Here is a 12,757-nt window from a genome sequence, read left to right as displayed (position 1 = left end):
TGACTGTCCGTCCGCCTTTCCTTCCAGTTCTCTGCTGCCAATGACGGGAATGAACTGCAAAAATCACTGAAGCTGGAGACTCATATCTCCCTCACTAGCTTTAAGCACCAGCTGTCAGAGCAGCTCACAGATCACTGCACCTGTACATAGCCCATCTGTAAATAGCTCACCCAACTACCTCATCCCCATACTGTATTTATTTATTTATCTTGCTCCTTTGCACCCCAGTAGCTCTACTACTGTCTGGGTTGGCGCGGCCCCTTGGGTTGTGCCGTGGCCTTGTCTCAGGATGGTAAGTTGGTGGTTGAAGATATCCCTCTAGTGGTGTGGGGGCTGTGCTTTGGCAAAGTGGGTGGGGTTATATCCTTCCTGTTTGGCCCTGTCCGGAGGTGTCCTCGGATGGGGCCGCAGTGTCTCCTGACCCCTCCTGTCTCAGCCTCCAGTATTTATGCTGCAGTAGTTTATGTGTCGGGGGGCTAGGGTCAGTTTGTTATATCTGGAGTACTTCTCCTGTCCTATCCGTTGTCCTGTGTGAATTTAAGTATGCTCTCTCTAATTCTCCCTTCTCTCTTTCTTTCTCTCTCTCGGAGGACCTGAGAACTAGGACCATGCCTCTGGACTACCTGACATGATGACTCCTTGCTGTCCCCAGTCCACCTGGCCGTGCTGCTGCTTCAACTGTTCTGCCTGTGATTATTATTATTTGACCATGCTGGTCATTTATGAACATTTGAACATCTTGGCCATGTTCTGTTATAATCTCCACCCGGCACAGCCAGAAGAGGACTGGCCACCCCACATAGCCTGGTTCCTCTCTAGGTTTCTTCCTAGGTTTTGGCCTTTCTAGGGAGTGTTTCCTAGCCACCGTGCTTCTACACCTGCATTGCTTGCTGTTTGGGGTTTTAGGCTGGGTTTCTGTACAGCACTTTGACATATCAGCTGATGTACGAAGGGCTATATAAATACATTTGATTTGATTTACTTGCACATTCATCTTCTGCACATCTACCATTCCAGTGTTTAATTGCTATATTGTAATTACTTCACCACCATGGCCTATTTATTGCCTTAACTCCCTTATCTTACCTCATTTGCACACACTGTATACTGACTTTTTGTTTTCATTTTTTCTACTGTATTATTGACTGTATGTTTTGTTTATTCCATGTGAAACTCTGTGTTGTTGTATGTGTCAAACTGCTTTGCTTTATCTTGGCCAGGTCACAGTTGTGAATGAGAACTTGCTCTCAACTAGCCTACCTGGTTAAACAAAAATGACAATAATAAGTTAATCAGCTAAACTGGCCTAGGACCAATAGTTAAAGACACAAAGGGCATTTTTCCTCTTGCAAAAACAAGCTATGAGCTAAAAAATGTATCAATGAGGGAAGAGTTGGGAAGGGTGGAACACAGAGTGATGAGGTGAAGGAGATGATCTACCACACCTTTCCACCACAGGCGACAAGGAGAACACGCACACAATTTAACAAGAACACAACGCTAGCCATTACACCCTGTGGTGCTATCTCTTAGTGGGAGGACACCAGGAATCAGAGTCTCAAAATATCACAGTACACCCTCTGTTTGTTTCGGAATAGGCACAGCTAACATTAACATGTCAACCCGTCATAATTGGTTTCCACTTTCAACACGGAGTTCGTGGAAACTGGTTCAGTCTAAAGTTTTGTCCAGCCCACGCATCTAAAGGGCACAATACTCACAGACTGCATGTCACCACTGCAACCATGGAGACTTCTATCCTTAGCATAACAGTGAAGTTTAGCTCTATTTCTGCTAGGAGAAGTAGAAATAAGGATGAGACCAAGCCAAATACCACTACTCTACACAGCCACAAGAACCTTCTCATATGATCTTAGTCATGTATGTGACCTAATATATTTTGGGGGGCCAAAACACGTTTGCTCCGAGATACCCCTACAATTGAGATGTAAGATTCAAAAGATAGAGAGTAGAAAGAGATGGAGTAGGTGGCTGCTTCGAAGCAAACTCCACTTTGTCATTGTGTTTTTAGGAACGCCCTGAGAACAATGAGGTCTATCTTATGTAGAACCTATGGAGGTAAGATCCTAACTGAACTCCCTAATGCTAACCAGATCTGGACTGAGAAACCCAGAATAAGCCCTAGTACTTCTTTCAAATAAATCCTTGACAAAAAAAACAATAATTTATCCTGAGAGTGACTTGAAAAAGACCCAGAACAAGGTGGAACACAGTCTCAGTATAATGTCTTTACATTTAATGGCGGGGTTAGGGGAACGTTTGTTAAGTCTGCTCTCCCTCTCCCTAAGTCACAACTACGTATGTATGTGTACCTTGATGCACATGTACTGTATAGTAGAATAGTAGCACGTATGGGAGGTCTCGAAGCCTGTAATATAGCTTCGCTCTGCCCAGGCAATGATAATGTACCATCATGTTACTTATGTCCTTGAGTAGACAGCCCTTGGACATAGCCTGGTCTGTAATCTGTTATGTCAGCGCTCCATCAGGCTGGGCTTACCCAGAAACAGCTCACCTACAGTGCTCTCTCCCCGAGGAGGCTGAGCTAGGCTGGCTGGTTTCTAGATGGCTGGGATATGAACGGGACTGACGGAGGGAAGTTATAGGACTACTGTTACCTTGTCCAGAAATTCCTAGCATTGGTGTGTAAGATGTGTGTGGAGTTGTGTGTGTGCGAGGGAGAGTTGAGAGTGTGTGTGCTCGCTTGGCATGTGCAAAGATGTGTGTGTCCAGTGTGCATACCTTGAGGTTGATGCGTTCGAGCAGCTCCTCTACAGAGGTGGGTTTGGGAGGTCTGCCCTTCCTCTTCCTTCTGACGGGTCTCTTGGGCTTCTCCTCCTCCTCACTCAGCACGTCCACATAGATGAACTTAAAGGTGCCCACCTTGTTGTTGAGCAGACCCATCCATGTCCCCATGGGGGGCTTACTGATGATGTCAATCACATCCCCTCTCTGGAACACAACATATACAGGATATCTTTAGTACAAATCTAAAGCCACACACAATCTAGACAAATCATTTGCATGTAAGACTGTGTGTGTGTGTGACTTACCTTTAGTTTGAGGGAATCTGAATCATAGGGGCTAGGGGTGAAGTCAGTGTGTACTCGTGCTCTGCCACAGAAGGGCCCTCTGTAAGGAGGCTCCTCGTCATCTCCATCCTCAGACTTGACACTCTCTCTGTTACTGGCTGACGAGTCTGTGGTGCTGACCGTCTGACCACCTGGAACACACAGATATACATATCAAGTCCTCCAAATACTGTAGAGCGATTCAGTACTCATGTGATTTGAGTGTATTGCAACTAACTAAGCTTCTATTTATTGGATAAAATGTACTTCGATTCATACAAAGCCTGAGTGAGTTTGTGAATACTGATTAATAACAGCTTTATAATTGAAAATTAACAGACAAAACTCATCACTCGAAACCAGTGTGTATATAGCGTGATGCTGTCTCCCCATAGACATCTTTGTGTGTATCTGACTTGTGATGGTAAGTGTGGGAACCAGAGAGCAAGGCCTTCCTATCTAATCACTAGCATGTGTTGTAGACCCTCTGACCCTATGGGCCCAGGCCAATACCATTCAACAAGGGACAGACTCTCTCTCACTATCAAACTGGCAGGTAGCCTAGCGGTTAGAGAGTTGGGACAGTAACCAAAAGATCGCTGGTGAAAAATATATCGATGTCCTTGAATAAGGCACTTAACCCTAATTTGCTCTAGGGGCGCCGTACAACAAATTTCACTGCACCTATCTGGTTTATGTGACAATAAAACATATATACAGTTCCAGTCAAAAGTTTGGACACACCTAGTCATTCAAGGGTTTTTCTTTATGTTTACTATTTTCTACATTGAGGAATAATGGTGAAGACATCAACACTATGAAACAACACATATGGAATCATGTAGTAACCAAAAAAGTTTTAAAACAAATATAAAAAAGTGTCAAAATATATTTTAGATTCTTCAAAGTAGCCACTATGTGCCTTGTTGAAGCTTTGCATACTCTTGGCATTCTCTCAACCAGCTTCACGAGGAATGCTTTTACAACAGTCTTGATGGAGTTTCAACATATGCTGAGCATTTGTTGGCTGCTTTTCCTTCACTCTACGGTCCAACTCATCCCAAACCATCTCCATTGGGTTGAGATAGGGTGATTGTGGAGGCCAGGTCATCAGATGCAGCACTCCATCATTCTCCTTCTTGGTCAAATATCCCTTAAACAGCCTGGAGGTGTGTTTTGGGTCATTGTCCTGTTGAAAAACAAAGGATAGCCCCGCTAAGCTATCCAAGATTCCAAGATGGCGTAGCGGTGGGATGTCTGTTTTGATTGTCTGGTCCCATCCCTAGTATATATACTTTTTTTCTTTGTATATATTTAATTTAGGTTTTACAGTTGTAAAGCTGACTATCCTTGACTTCGGCGATGTCATTTACAAAATAGCCGACACTCTACTCAGCAAACTGGATGTAGTCTATCACAGTGCCATCCGTTTTGTCACCAAAGCCCCATATACTCCCCACCACTGCGGCCTGTATGCTCTTGTTGGCTGGCCCTCACTACATTTCTGTCACCATACCCACTGGCTCCAGGTCATCTATAAGTCTTTGCTAGGTAAAGCGCTGCCTCATCTAAGCTCACTGGTCACCATAGCAACACCCACCATAACACACACTCCAGTAGGTATATTGCACTGGTCATCCCCAAAGCCAACACTTAATTTGGCCGCCTTTCCTTCCTTCCTTTCCTTCCAGTTCTCTGCTGCCAATGACAAGGAATTGCAAAAATCGCTGAAGCTGGAGTCTTATATCTCCCTCTCTAACTTTAAGCATCAGCTGTTAGAGCAGTATACTGATCACTGTACACAGCCAATCTGTAAACAGCACACCCAACTTCCTCATCCCCATATTATGACTTACCCTCTTGCTCTTTTGCACCCCAGTATTTCTACTTGTACATCATCATCTGCACATCTATCACTCCAGTATTAATGCTACATTGTAATTATTTCACCTCTATGGCCTATTTATTGCCTTACCTCCCTACTCTTCTACATTTGCACACACTGTACATAGATTTTTCTATTTTTCTTTTCTATTGTGTTATTGACTGTACGTTTGTTTATGTGTAACTCCGTCTTGTTGTTTTTGTCGCATTGCTTTGCTTTATCTTGGCCAGGTCGCAGATGTAATTGTGAAATTGTTTTCAACTGGCTTACCTAGTTAAATAAAGGTTAAATACATTTTAAAAATTAAAGCGCAAACCAGATGGGATGGCGTATAGCCTCAGAATGCTGTGGTAGCCATGCTGGTTAAGTGTGCCTTGAATTCTAAACACAGTTGAAGTCGGAAGTTTACATACACCTTAGCCAAATACATTTAAACTCTTGTTTTTCACAATTTCTGACATTTAATCCTGGTAAAAATTCCCTGTCTTAGGTCAGTTAAGATCACCACTTTATTTTAAGAATGTGAAATGTCAGAATAATAGTAGAAAGAATGATTTATTTCAGCTTTGATTTCTTTCATCACATTCCCAGTGGGTCAGAAGTTGACATACACTCAATTAGTATTTGGTAGCATTGCCTTTAAATTGTTTAACTTGGGTCAAACGTTTTGGGTAGCCTTCCACAAGCTTCCCACAATAATTTGGGTGAATTTTGGCCCATTCCTCCTGACAGCTGGTGTAACTGAGTCAGGATTGTAGGCCTCCTTGCTCGAAAACGCTTTTTCAGTTATGCCCACATATTTTCTATGGGATTTAGGTCAGGGCTTTGTGATGGCCACTCCAATACCTTGACTTTGTTGTCCTTAAACCATTTTGCCCCAACTTTGGAAGTATGCTTGGGGTCATTGTCCATTTGGAGACCCATTTGCGACCAGGCTTTAACTTCCTGACTGATGTCTTGAGATATTGCTTCAATATATCCACATCATTTTCCTCCCTCGTGATGCCATCTATTTTATGAAGTGCACCAGTCCCTCCTGCAGCAAAGCACCCTCACAACATGATGCTGCCACCCCTGTGCTTCACAGTTGGGATGATGTTCTTTGGCATGCAAGCCTTTTCCTTTTTCCTCCTAGCATAATGATGGTCATTATGGCCAAACAGTTATATTTTTGTTTCATCAGACCAGAGGATATTTCTGCAAAAAGTACGATATTTGTCCCATGTGCAGTTGCAAACCGTAGTCTGGCTTTCTATGGCAGTTTTGGAGCAGTGGCTTCTTCCTTGCTGAGTGTCTTTCGGGTTATGTTGATATAGGACTCATTTTACTGTGTATATAGATACTTTTGTACCCGTTTCCTCCAGCATCTTCACAAGGTCCTTTGCTGTTGTTCTGGGATTGATTTACATCTTTCGCACCAAAGTACGTTCATCTCTAGGAGCCAGACGGGTCTCCTTCCTGAGCGGTATGACAGCTGCGTGGTCCCATGGTGTTTATTCTTGCGTACTACTGTTTGTACAGATGAACGTGGTACCTTCAGCCGTTTGGAAATTGCTCCCAAGGATGGAGCAGAATTGTGGAGGTCTACAATTTTTTTTCTGAGGTCTTGGCTGATTTCTTTTGATTTTCCCATGACGTAAAGCAAGGAGGCACTGAGTTTGAAGGTAGGCCTTGAAATACAGCCACAGGTACACCTCCAATTGACTCAAATTATGTCAGAAGCTTCTAAAGCCATGACATAATTTTGTGGAATATTCCAAGCTGTTTAAAGGCACAGTCAACTTAGTTAATGTATGTAAACTTCTGACCCACTGGAATTGTGATACAATACATTTGTGGAGTGGTTGAAAAACGAGTTTTAATGACTCCAACCTATGTGTAAGTAAACTTCCGACTTCAACTGTAAATCACTGACAGTGTCACCAGCAAAGCACCCCCACACCAGCACACCTTCTCCTCCATGCTTCAGGGTGGGAACCACACATGCGGAGATCATCCGTTCACCTACACTGCGTCTCACAAAGACATGGCTGTTGGAACAAAAAATCTCAAATTTAGACTCATCAGACCAAAATACAGATTTCCACTGGTCTAATAACCATTGTTCGTGTTTCTTGGCCCAAGCAAGTCTCTTCTTCTTATTGGTGTCCTTTAGTAGTGGTTTCGGCCAGGAAGTCCTGATTCACACAGTCTCCTCTGAACAGTTGATGTTGAGATGTGCCTGTTACTTGAACTCTGTGAAGCATTTATTTGGGCTGCAATTTCTGAGGCTGGTAACTCTAATGAAATTATCCTCTGCAGCAGAGTTAACTCCGGGTCTTCTTTTCCTGTGGCGGTCCTCATGAAAGCCAGTTTCATCATAGCGCTTGATGGTTATTGCAACTGCACTTGGAGAACGTTCAAAGTTCTTGACATTTTGAGGATTGACTGACCTTCATGTCTTAAAGTAATGATGGACTGTCATTTCTCTTTGCTTATTTGAGCTGTTCTTGCCATAATATGGACTTGGTCTTTTACCAAATAGGGCTATCTTCTGTATCCCACCACCACCTTTTCACAACTCAACTGATTGTCTCAAACGCATTAAGGAAAGAAATTCCACAAATGTTAATTGAAATGTATTCCAGGTGACTACCACATGAAGCCGATTGAGAGAATGCCAAGAGTGTGCCAAGCTGTCAACAAGGCAAAGGGTGGCTATTTTGAAGAATCTAAAATATACATTATATTTGGATTTGTTTAACACTTTTTTGTTTACTACATGATTCCATATGTGTTATTTCATAGTTTTGATGTCTTCACTATTACTCTACAATGTAGAAAATAGTCAAAATAAAGAAAAAAAACTTGAATAAGTAGGTGTGTCTAAACTTTTGACTGCTATGGATATATGTTTAACAATCATCAACCCAGCCTTCACAGGCCTCAGTCTAACTCTAACATCAACACATGAGAGACAGATAGAAGAGTTGCTGGTGCTCTGTCTGAACACATGCCATGCTCAGGTCATGATCAGTCACTACGAGAGAAGAAACTCTCACCAGATAGGACCAGATGATCTCACATGGCATCTCTAAACCCTAAAATGGGGATGGGTGAGACCATGAGAGAGCTGGAATGATAGGAGACGAGCTCATAACAATGATGATGTCATGTATTCTAACTGACACGGCAGGCTTGATAAGGGGTATTTATGGATTAAATCACTTCAGGATTATCTGTGTAGATAGAAGATGTAGTGAATGTTGCCCGGGAGATGTGATGACAGTGCCCCATTGTGTCGAGGTTTGTGCACTTAGAGTCTTTCTAACTCACGCACGCACACACACACACACACACACACACACTGCTTACTCATGGAGCTCTGTCCGCTGAGGGAGCTCCGGAGGCTCTCTACTGATCCTCCAGCCTTCAGTTTGGGTTTCTCCAGGGAATCTGTGTCTGGCTGGGGGGACTGGGGGGAGCTGGGTGCCCCATCTGGGCTCGACTGGAGGGAGGGAGGAAGGGGAAGAGAGGGGGAGGAAGGGTACAGATGAAGGCAGGGGGTAGGAGAGGTATGGAATGGGGAGGTTGGGGCAGAAAGGTAGAAGCGAAGAGGAGTGGGGAGAGGGGAGAGGGAAAGATTGAGAAAGAGATGGAGAGATATAGAGACAGAGACACAGATGCCAGTATCAGTGATAAGTAACGATCACAGTATCATACACATGACAGCAGCTATACTGAAGGGTAATTCATCACAGCCACTAGGTGGCAGCGTGGCATGTAAAATAATATTTTGAGTGAAGTTGGAGGTCATTTAGTCTCCTGCCTTCTCTTTCCAAGCAACATATTCATAACTAATTCGACCTTTTTCTGGGTCACTGCATGGATGTTCCGACTATCTCTGCTATTCATCTCTGAGGGAGCTGGTTTGCAGTGCGCGGTCTTAAGGTTGTGGCACTCCCTAGGCTTTGACAGTACTGTACCCTCTGACAGCCTAGATACATGGCCAAAACCAATAATGTAGTTGTCAATCGTTTGAATGTGAATGCTCATATGATATGAATGAGCCACACACACATACACATGCACACACACACACAGTCCCAGAGCAAAAGGCCCCTTGTCTCAGAGCACTGGCCTGGCATGCGGGAGGCTTGCCTCACTGGATGAGCTCAGCCACTTCCATACACACCCCACCCTACACCCCGAGACCTGTCCTGGGCCTGAGAGAGCTGAGACCAGAATGTGGACAGCTCCAAGATAGTCACAGCTGTGTCTGTGTGTGTGTCTGTTTGTGTGTGAGAGAGCTGGCTATTTAGTTTGTAACCAACACAAACACGTCCACCCACACACATATGTAAAGCCCAGAATGCTTATGAATAACAGGATCTCGGATCAAGACTCTTTATTCAACTATGAAATTTGGGATCTTAGTGTGTGTGGGTGTACCTGTTCAGACAGTGAGCTGCTGTACTTCTTGGACATCCGTTTCCTCATGGTTTCTTTTACAGACTTGACCTTCTTCCCCAGAGAGATACGAGACGTCATGGGAGACTTGACTACCTCCCGGTATACAGCCTCTGGATACTTACTCTGAGAGATAGAGGGAGGAAGGGAGAGCGAAAACACAGAGACAGAACAAAAAAGAGGAGAGAGAAATAACAAAATAGTTCATTCAGTGTTTGAGTTCCCTTCTCTAAGCATTGCGCCCCCTCAGCCCTGAGTCATCAGTAATCTGTTAGCACTTACATTGGGCTCCGAGCCTGCACTGACCACATGGAGTGACCGGTTGGACAGGTCAAACCCTCCGAAACTACACGTCCTCTGTGTGAGAGAGAGAGAGAGAGAGAGAGAGAGAGAGAGAGAGAGAGAGGAGGGGGGAGTAAATAATTAGAGCGAGTGTGGAGCGAGGGGGAGTTAGAATCAATTAGAATCTATTCAAATGACATCAACTCCCATTCGTGCCCAGTAAGAGTCAAATCAAAATGATTCATGCTTGGCGGAGTCACAATGGCAGCAGCTTGATTCATGGCTGTATGTTATATATGGTCTGGCAGAGTGAGCATTTCCAGCCATCTAGATACGTATGTCATGGTATGACCTCATATGGGACAGGCAACAGACGTGAAACTCCTATACATTTATCTTTATTATATATGTTAGTTAATTGGGTGGCCATCTGTGTTAGATCATCCACATGGGGATTTTGGAGTCACTGTTATTCTGCAAGGGTATGTTACTTTAAACCTAAAGCCATGGGGAGCAAGCATAGAGTGAAATTAAATGCAATCATTTGGATAGATGTGGCCATGCTGAATTATCACACGGTGCTTTATGAATGTCATATAGAGCACATATACTATGGCCCGACTCAACCTTACCCTTGTGTTTAATTACGAAAGTACGGCTACCGGATTAAGTCTCTGGAAACACACACATTGTATAGAGAGCTATGAATACTTTTACACAGGATTAGGTTGTAGAGAGGGGAGGTTGAGGGAAGTAAGTTCTCACAGAGAGTATGGTGTATCCGACTGAGGGATATGTAGGGGAGTTTGCCTGTCTATCATATCTCTCCATTCGATAGGGAGAGTTTCTCAATAGGACCAGTCATGAGGGTTGCAGGGAGTTACTGTTGAAGAAAGAGATTGGCCATCTTATCATTGAATTAGCTTTGAGACCATTGCTTTCTATCGTGTCCATGTCCGCAGTTCCACTCTCTGGACTTCACAGGAATCCATAGTTTTGTGAAGAGGAGCAACTGAGACGGCGTCCAAAAAAAGAAGACTGGAGATGGAGTGATGTTGTTGGATATATTGAATGGAATGGCCATGCATCTATGGATGAAGAACCACGTCCAATGACTGACAAGTAAACAGGCAAGGATTCGGGCTTCTTCAAGGCTGCAGAATATCTCTGTTTAGCTTCCCTGTGTCGGTCTGAGTACTCTTTCAGTAGGATTCCTACCATCAACACTGAAACGTTCACGCTCGTTTTGTTATTGACTTGTGATTGAACTTTCACACACTGACTACACCTTATCATACCATCTCTCTCAATGATGTGTGGAGGCGTGCTTGGCCTTGCCACCCCTGATCATTTAGCGGGGCTTATGGCCACTGTCACTGTCCCAGATTTCTCTTTCTCCTTTTATTTCTCACTGAGCTGGAAAAGAGATACTTTGTTCCCCTTCCACTGAGTACAGAGATATAAAGGAAGAGAAACAAGGGAGGGGAGAAAGTTAAAAAAGAAGAGAGGAAAGAGAATGTGTGTGCGTGTCTGTCAGCTCCTGAGCAGTGACCTATCAAAGCTGTGTCTGCCTGTTCCACTCTGACCCAGGAGACTCCCTCTAGGGTTTGGGCTGGGTGACATTTCGAAATGGCAAGTTACCTCTACTGTTACACTGGTACCCACATCCTGAGTCAGAACAGGCACATCCTATTACTATTTCTTATCACATGAAAATTTACTTTTATTCCAAGGGCTTTCATATCTAAAGGTTGTGGAATGTTCTGGTTCTCTATGGAGGTCTGTTAAACTAGCCTTTCTAAATATTCAAGCTCCATGTGGATTAAAGTAGAGAAGACAGGAACATTATCAGCCCTGTGTCTGTATCTAAACCTGAGGGTTATTGTGCAGCCTTGAAGCTAGCCTTGGTCCAACCTGGCCAGGTGGGGGTGGCTTGTAGCCCATCCCTGCCCCACTGTACGGTAGAACTCACAGACTTCTGCTGGATGCGTAAGAGCACGCGCTTGGTGCAGCGGTCAACGCTGGCCGCCCACTTCCTGTCCGCCTCCCTGTCCTCCTCCAATAGGCAGTGGTGCTCTGCTCGGCTGAGGGTGACAGGTCGGACCAGCTGGGCCCAGTTGAGGTGGCCGTAGAGGCTGCGCTCTACCACGTATGTGATGTTCAGCTCGCTCACTGCCGCCCGTCCGCGGAGCCTGCGAGGGGGAAACGCCCAGCCCCCACACCCCCCTCCACCCAGCGTACCACTCTTAGCCTTGGCCAGGTCACAGCGGGCAGGAGGCGAGGGGGAGGAACAGGAGGGGGGAGCCCCAGGTGGTTTGGCATAGTTCCGGGAGCGCTGGTAGAGCAGGTGTTTGGTGGAGTAGGCGTAATTGGGGTCGGGCTTCCTGAGCCAGTTGGCATGGTGACGGGTGGGTTTGGGGCTACTCTGGGAGACGTTGTCAAGGGCAACAAGGAGGCGGGGCTGGGGGTGTGGTTTGGGGCGTGGCCGGGTGAGGCCGTAGAAGCCATAGAGTGTGTCGTTACTTACCCCGTGGGAGAGAGAGGTCATGGCTTTCCTCATCTCGCCCTCCGTCATGGAGCACGACACCTTCTCTTCTTCCTCGGCTCCACAGCCGTCCAGCTCCGAGAAGGAGGAACCACTATCTTCCACCCCGACGGCTCCCAGACGCCCAGACCCAGCAGGGACTTTCCTGGGGGGTCGGATGAGGCCGTGGGTGCTGCTGGACTTAGAAAAGGTCTTGACCAGCTTGTGTCCGGACCAGGTGGTGTCCAGGCTGCTGGAGGAAGGGGAGGTGGTCAGGCTGTCTGTGTCCCCGTCCAGAGAGAGCTGGTCCTGGGTCAGGGAGGACAGGAAGGCATCCTGGGGCAGGCTGGACTTCTTCAGGACCCCTGTGTACAGGGCTGTGTTGTCCTCACAGGTCGAAGACACCTCCAGTCTCAAAGAATCTGCAGGGAGGAGAAAAACATCAAACCAATTATCCATTAGAGAGAGCAATGTCCAATAGAGCAAAACCAGTACTAACCCATTCACATAGTAACAGTGTAACGT

General features: G+C 45.4%; 1 protein-coding gene across 9 annotated transcripts in view; it reads right to left on the bottom strand.

Annotated features, from left to right (window-relative positions):
* The window catches only part of LOC110529898 (SAM and SH3 domain-containing protein 1), a 333,014-nt gene that overhangs the window by 15,983 nt on the left and 304,274 nt on the right, over positions 1 to 12,757 (bottom strand). For all 9 annotated transcript variants that reach the window (XM_036985458.2, XM_036985457.2, XM_036985461.2 and 6 more), the window contains 6 exons: positions 12,236 to 12,654; positions 9,709 to 9,783; positions 9,409 to 9,552; positions 8,332 to 8,464; positions 3,075 to 3,244; positions 2,764 to 2,973 (listed from right to left, as the gene is read on the bottom strand). In XM_036985458.2, coding sequence (XP_036841353.2) covers positions 2,764 to 2,973; positions 3,075 to 3,244; positions 8,332 to 8,464; positions 9,409 to 9,552; positions 9,709 to 9,783; positions 12,236 to 12,654 — 1,151 coding nt within the window. The remainder of the gene's footprint in view (positions 1 to 2,763; positions 2,974 to 3,074; positions 3,245 to 8,331; positions 8,465 to 9,408; positions 9,553 to 9,708; positions 9,784 to 12,235; positions 12,655 to 12,757) is intronic.

This window comes from Oncorhynchus mykiss, chromosome 8 (assembly GCF_057628025.1).
Source record: "Oncorhynchus mykiss isolate SJ-2025 chromosome 8, ASM5762802v1, whole genome shotgun sequence".
Taxonomy (NCBI): Eukaryota; Metazoa; Chordata; class Actinopteri; order Salmoniformes; family Salmonidae; genus Oncorhynchus; species Oncorhynchus mykiss.
Note: the sequence above shows the minus strand (reverse complement) of the source record. Positions and strands in the feature narration are given on the sequence as shown.